This window comes from Salmo salar, chromosome 26 (assembly GCF_965601325.2).
Source record: "Salmo salar chromosome 26, fSalSal1, whole genome shotgun sequence".
NCBI lineage: Eukaryota > Metazoa > Chordata > Actinopteri > Salmoniformes > Salmonidae > Salmo > Salmo salar.
In genome coordinates, this window is record NC_138316.1 from 37,220,001 (window position 1) to 37,227,500 (window position 7,500).

General features: G+C 41.6%; 1 protein-coding gene across 1 annotated transcript in view; it reads right to left on the minus strand.

Moving 5' to 3' along the window:
- The window catches only part of LOC106594141 (pro-interleukin-16), a 69,006-nt gene that overhangs the window by 26,974 nt on the left and 34,532 nt on the right, over window positions 1-7,500 (minus strand). The window contains exons 6-10 of the mRNA XM_082969680.1: window positions 6,335-6,481; window positions 5,764-5,869; window positions 5,012-5,160; window positions 4,237-4,347; window positions 3,756-3,870 (exon numbers count right to left, since the gene is read on the minus strand). Of these exons, the coding sequence (XP_082825806.1) occupies window positions 3,756-3,870; window positions 4,237-4,347; window positions 5,012-5,160; window positions 5,764-5,869; window positions 6,335-6,481 (628 nt within the window). The remainder of the gene's footprint in view (window positions 1-3,755; window positions 3,871-4,236; window positions 4,348-5,011; window positions 5,161-5,763; window positions 5,870-6,334; window positions 6,482-7,500) is intronic.

A 7,500-nucleotide genomic window follows, 5' to 3' on the forward strand; every position in this document is an offset into this window, starting at 1 on the left:
ATTAAAGACTACCAGAACCCACTGGATAACTATTAAAGACTACCAAAACCCACTGGATAACTATTAAAGACTACCAAAACCCACTGGATAACTATTAAATACTACCAAAACCCACTGGATAACTATTAAAGACTACCAAAACCCACTGGAGAACTATTAAAGACCACCAGAACCCACTGGATAACTATTAAAGACTACCAGAACCCCCTGGATAACTATTAAAGACAACCAGAACCCACTGGATAACTATTAAATACTTTTTCCACATGCTGTTACGTTACAGCCTTATTCTGAAATGTATTCAATCGTTTTTTTCCCCCACATCAATCTACACACAATACCCCATAATGACAAAACAAAAACAGGTTTTTAGAAATTTTTGCAAATGCATTAATATTTAAAAACTGAAATATCTTCTTGGATATGCTGCTATAAGCTTGGCACACCTGATTTGGGGAGTTTCTCCCATTCTTCTCTGCAGATCTACTCAAGCTCTGTCAGGTTGGATGGGGAGTGTCGCTGCAGAGCTATTTTCAGGTCTCTCCAGAGATGTTCGATCAGGTTCAACGCTGGGCTCAAGCAGGGCCACTCAAAGACATTCAGAGACTTGTCCCGAAGCCACTCCTGTGTGTCTTGGCTGTGTGCTTAGGGTCGTTGTCCTGTTTGAAGGTGAACCTTCGCCCCAGTCTGAGGTCCTGAGCGCTCTGGAGCAGGTTTTCATCAAGGATCTCGCTGTACTTTGCTCTGTTCAGCTTTCCCTCGATCCTGACTAGTCTCCCAGTCCCTGCTGCTGAAAAACATCCCCACAGCATGATGCTGCCACCATGCTTCACCGTAGAGATGGTGCCAGGTTTCCTCCAGACGTGACCCTTGGCATTCAACCCAAAGAGTTCAATTTTGATTTCATCAGACCAGAGAATCTTGTTTCTCATGGTCTGGAGTCCTTTAGGTGCCTTTAACTGAGGAGTGGTTTCCATCTGGCTGGCCACTCTACCATAAAAGCCTGATTGATGGAGTACTGCAGAGATAGTTGTCCTTCTGGAAGGTTATTCCATCTCCACAGAGAAACTCTGGAGCTCTGTCAGCGTGACCATCGTGATCTTAGTCACCTCCCTGACCAAGGCCCTTCTCCTCCGAATGCTCAGTTTGCCGAGAAGGCCAGCTCTAGGAAGAGTCTTGGTGGTTCCAAACTTCTTCCATTTAAGAATGATGGAGGCCACTGTGTTCTTTGGGACCTTCAATGCTGCAGAAATGTTTTGGTACCCTTCCCCAGATCTGTGCCTCGACACAATCCTGTGTAACAATTCCTTCGACCTCATGGCTTGGTTTTTAGTCTGACATGCACTGTCAACTGTGGGACTTTATATAGACAGGTGTCTGCCTTTCCAAATCATGTCCAATCAATTGAATTTACCACAGGTAGACTCTAATGAAGTTGTAGAAACATATCAAGGATGATCAATGGAAACAGGACGCAACTGAGCTCAAATTCGAGTCTTATAGCAAAGGGCCTGAATACTTATGTAAATAAGGTATTTCCATTTTTTATTTGTAATACATTTGCAAAAATGTCAACAAATCTGTTTTCATTTTGTCATTATGGGGTATTGTGTGTAGACTGATGAGGGAAAAAACAATTCAGAATAAGGCTGTAACATACCAAAATGTTTAAAAAGTCAAGGGGTCTGAATACTTTCAGAATGCACTGTAGTCACCCTGCACACCCTAATTGACAAACAAACAAACCAAAACAAAGGTAAAGACTTCTCATGCTTTGTTGATTTCATAAAAGCTTTTGACTCAATTTGGCGTGAGGGTCTGCTATACAAATTAATGGAAAGTGGTGTTAGGGGAAAAACATACAACATTTAAAATCTATGTACACAAACAACTTGTGTGCAGTTAAAATTGGCAAAAAAAACATACATTTCTTTCCACAGGGCCATGGGGTGAGACAGGGATGCAGCTTGAGCCCCACCCTCTTCAACATATATATCAACGAATTGGCGAGGGCACTAGAACAGTTTGCAACACCCAGCCTCAACCTTCTAGAATCTGAAGTCAAGTTTGTACTGTTTGCTGATGATCTGGTGCTTCTGTCCCCAACCAAGGAGGGCCTACAGCAGCACCTAGATATTCTGCACAGATTCTGCCAGACCTGGACCCTGACAGTAAATCTCAGTAAGTCAAAAATAATGGTGTTCCAAAAAAGGTCCAGTTGCCATGACCATAAATACAAATTCCATCTAGACACTGTTGCCCTAGAGCACACAAAAAACTATACATACATTGGCCTAAACATCAGTGCCACAGGTAACTTCCACAAAGCTGTGAACGATCTGAGAAACGCCATCAAAAGGAACATAAAATTCGACATACCAATTAGGATCTGGCAAAAAATATTTTAATCAGTTATAGAACCCATTGCCCTTTATGGTTTTGAGATCTGTGGTCTGCTCACAAGCCAAGAATTCACAAAATGATACAAACACCAAATTGAGACTGCATGCAGAATTCTGCAAAAATATCCTCCGTGTACAATGTAAAACACCAAATAATGCATGCAGAGAAGAATTAGGCCAATACCCGCTAATGAACAAAATCTAGAAAAGAGACGTTCAATTCTACAACAACCGAAAAGGAAGCGACTCCCAAACATTCCATAACATAGCAATCACTTACAGAGAGATGAACCTGGAGAAGAGTCCCCTAAGCAAGCTCGTCCTGGGGCTCTGTTCACAAACAGACCCCACAGAGCCCCAGGATTGCAACATAATTAGACCCAACCAAATCATGAGAAAACAACAAGATAATTACTTGACACATAGGAAAGAATTAACAAAAAAAACAGAGCAAACTCGAATGCTATTTGGCCCTAAACAGAGAATACCTGACCACTGTGACTGACTCAAAATTAAGGAAAGCTTTGACTATGCACAGATTCAGCGAGCATTGCATTGCTATTGAGAGAATCTGCCATAGGCAGACCTGGCTCTCAACAGAAGACAGGCTATGTGCACACTGCCCACAAAATGAGGTGGAAACTGACTTGCACTTCCAAACCTCCTGCCAAATGTATGACCATATTAGAGAAACATATTTCCCTCAGATTACACAGACCCACAAAGAATTCGAAAACAAATCCAATTTTGATAAACTCCCATAACTGTTGGGTGAAATACCATGTGACCTGTTGCCACAAGAAAAGGGCAACCAATGAAGAACTTTTGAACTTTGACTATTTGCACATCGTTACAACATTGCATTTAGCCATAATATGACATTTGAAAGGTCTCTATTCTTTTTGTGATTGTAATGTTTACTGTTCATTTTTGTCATTGTTTATTTCACTTTCATGTATTATCTATTTTACCTGCTTTGGCAATGTAAACATATGCTTCCCATGCCAATAAAGCCCTTTGAATTGAAATTGAATTGAACTGAGACAGAGAGAGAGAGCGAGAGAGAGTGCAAGAGAGGGGAGAGGGAGAGCGAGAGAGAGAGAGAGAAAAAGAAAGAGAGAGTGAGAGGGAGAGGTGGACCACAGTCAGCCAACCTGCTGTTCACCATACATATAATAATATGATAATATAAGAAACAAAATGATCATTCAGTGGTCACCAACACTGGTCCAGCAGTCCAGGAGGGCTACAGGGTGTATGTAGGCTTTGTGTATGTTAGTGTTGGACTGAGATCAACTCTGTTGTTGTAGTAACATTTTAACAAAAGCAATGAGTCTCTCTTTCTCCTCTTACCCTCCTGTAGTCTGCCATCTGCAGCCGCAGCCCCTCCAGCGAAGATGGTCTTGACGTAGATACCCATGGGTCCGTACATGCTGTCCCTGCCCCCCACAATGCTGAACCCCAGACCCTGCATGGGACAATACAACAGTTAGGAGAGACTTGAAACTAGAAATTGCACCTTTAAGGAGGAGTATTCCCACCCTTTAAAGAGGTAATTTGTAGTTTAATTTCTGGTAACAAAAAATATTAACCCGGCCAATAGCACTGAGGGGGTGGTCTTAAAAGTAACTAGGAGTTTTCCCGTTAAGTTATATGGTCAGGGAAAACTCAGGGCCAAAGCAACAACTCATCACTACTATGTTTAAAGATTGTATGCTACTCCATAGTACTCCATAGTAGAAGCAAACAATGATGCTTTATTATGAATTAGCCCCAGGGCCATGGGCTGCGTTCAAGCTCCTGGAGCAGACGTTCAAACGTGCTGCATAATTACCTTGCCATGGCCCTTCATCAGCACGATGTTACAGATGATGAAGGCTTGGACGTTACTGCAGGAATGGACCAGATGGGCTGAGCTAAGAGAGCGAGAGGGATGGGGAACGGGCTGTGGGAGGGGGACACAGACGGGAGACAACACCCTCAGTCAGGTTCCACATACACGAGAGGAGAGGCCTCACGTACACACACACACATTGGTTTCACACACACACACACACACACACACACACACACACACACACACACACACACACACACACACACACACACACTGGTTTCACACACACACATTTTTCCTCACTCGCTCTAGAGCCAAGTTCTGCTAAGCAGGAAGAAGGCTGACAAATTGAGTTGACTAGTTCCAGATGCTTTTTGGAAGTGATTTCTACACCTGTTTTTAATCTCTCTTCTTTTCATATTGTTCTGAAGTTCTGAACGGAAATACATATTTTTCTCCTCTCTCCGTCTCACTCTGACGGTCTCTCACTGTATGAGCGAGTAATTGAATTATGTCATGATTATAATGAAAAAGAGGAAATAGTTTAGTCCCCTTCCAAAAACTTCATTGAATAGAATTTTTCATTATTTATTTGAAAAACCTGCTGTCTGCATGAGAACTCAAATTGAACTAACAAGGCAATGGGTGCAGCAGCTACCGTAGAAATCTCAGGAATGTAATAAGTCAGTACCAATCTGGATTCATTGTAATCAGAGCACTTGCAGGTACAGAAACTCTCAAGGCAGGTAGGCAGACAGGCGCACACACACACCTGGTTGGGGATGTGAGGAAACTCCAGCTGCTGGGACTGGGACTTCCTGCTGCCAAAGAAACCGACGGTTCCGTGGGTGTTGCTCCCGCAAAGCTCAGGCGTCTTCAGCATAATGGTGTCCAGGTCTCCAATCCAGTATGGATGGACACCTGAGCACAATTCAATACAATGTCATGTGATTCAATACAATGTCATGTGATTCAATACTATCCAGAGACCAAGCAAAACCCCCAGACACCAACTGTGAGCAACTGTATGGAACCTGGGTTATCTGCTTCCCTCAATACCACATTAGCCCACTGAGCTAAAGCCTACGACATTTTCTCTGGGAGATAACAAGAGGCTTGGTTACTCATCACAAAAGCAGGTCAAAACAGGGAAAGGCTAGTTGCTCACACAGCAAGGAATGCAATTTGTAAAAACAAGTGACTTGCAAAACATACCCAGGTCAATTTAAAGCATCATTACATTTAGTCATTTCCAGAGTTTAGAAAACATCTGTGCAGGATGTGACAAACTCAACATCCAGTTAGAGATGATGATGTCCTCATGTTCTTGTAGGAAAGGAAGGAAATCACTTAATAGTATCTAATGATGTACCACAGGAAACTCATGACAACTGCCTTACAGGACTCATATCGGTGTGTGTGTGTGTGTGTGTGATGGTGTGTGTGTGTGTGTGTGTGTGTGTGTGTGTGTGTGTGTGTGTGTGTGTGTGTGTGTGTGTGTGTGTGTGTGTGTGTGTGTTTTACTGGTAGAGTTGGAGCGGGTCCTCTTGCAGACCGTCTGTCCCTGAAGACCATGTCCTCTCCTCTCTATGTCCCAACCTCTGTCCTCATTCACCTCTGGGATTGCCAGCTACAACACACAACACACCAGGGTGATGTTCATTAGGCACCAAACGTAGGAAAACACACTGATACAGCGGCAGACTAGGTTGGTTGCCAGTCTGTTTCGCTTACATTCCACTCCTTGTACTCCATGTCCTGTGCTACCCTGGCGGAGTAGAATGTTAGGAGTAGAACGTTAGGAGTAGAATGTTAGGAGTAGAATGTTAGGAGTAGAATGTTAGGAGTAGAATGTTAGCTTAACAGACTGGCACCCAAACTAAGGATGGACTACCTGGACTTTTTGTTTTCCGTTTCAAAATGTTTTACAATGATGTGCCCTACTGAACTCAACCAAGGTATTCATCCACTCTTGGAGGGGAATGGACGTTCAAACAACGATTTTCAAAGTTAAAGCCTAAAGATAATGAAGATAACAGAACCAAACAGGCTGTGAATGTTTATCAAGAAGACTTAGAAGAGTCATAATTGATACCTTGAGGTGGTTGTTGTTCCCAGTGTGTTTTGTCTCTGTGTAGTTGGTCACTGCCAGGGGGTCTGCCAGGCACAGAGGGGCCGAGTGCAGAGGGGCCAGGGTTAGACCTCCAGGGGACTGGGGCTGCTGCTCACATGTTGAGCTTTCCTACAAAAACACACAGAAAGGACTTAAAGTTGAATCGTTATGGAATTCAATGTTGTGCAAGTGTCAATCTTTCTATGATTGGAGAGAATTATTTGGATTTATACTGATTGGGTAAGACACAGAATTATTCAAAATAAAATGTGTGAATATAGTATTTAAATGTTTGGAAGAAATTGGTGGAATTAAAATGAACTAATAAGCTACTAAAATATCTAAAACTGCATATGACGATTGATTGCCCTTTTAGTTAATATCTGGAATATATTAGTTAAAGTATTTAAACACCTTCTCACTTCAGTTAGAGAAGTCTGATTTGATTATTGAATTTCCTGTTTTCAATTTTTTCTCCATAACAACACATACTATTTCTCAGTGGTGTAAAGTACTTAAGTAAAAATACTTGAAAGTACTACTTAAGTCGTTTTTTGGGTATCTGTACTTTACTATTCATATTTTTCGACAACTTTTACTTTTACTTCACTACATTCCTAAAGAAAATAATTTACTTTTTACTCCATATATTTTCACTGACACAAAAAAGTACTCGTTACATTTTGAATGCTTAACAGGACAGGAAAATTGTCTAATTCACACACTTATCAAGAGAATATACCTGATCGTCCCTACTGCCTCTGATCTGGAGGACTCACTAAACACGCATGCTTCATTTGTAAACGATATCTGAGTGTTGGAGTCTTCCCCTGGCTATCTGTGAAAAAAATGTATTATGTCGTCTGGTTTGCTTAAAGCGATTTATATATTTATTTTTACTTTTGATACTTAAGTATATTTACTAGATGACTTTCACTTACTTGAGTCATTTTCTATTAAGGTATCTTTACTTTTACTCAAGTATGAAAATGTGGTACTTTTTTCAACACTGCTATTTCTCTGCTAGAGGCAGGACTGAGTATTATAGGGAAGATTTGAAGGAGAGACTGAAACAGTGTTCAAAACAGAATCAGCTGAGTCCAAAGTTGTCACATGTTTTAGACATTCTGTCCTGCTGTCTGTCCCTT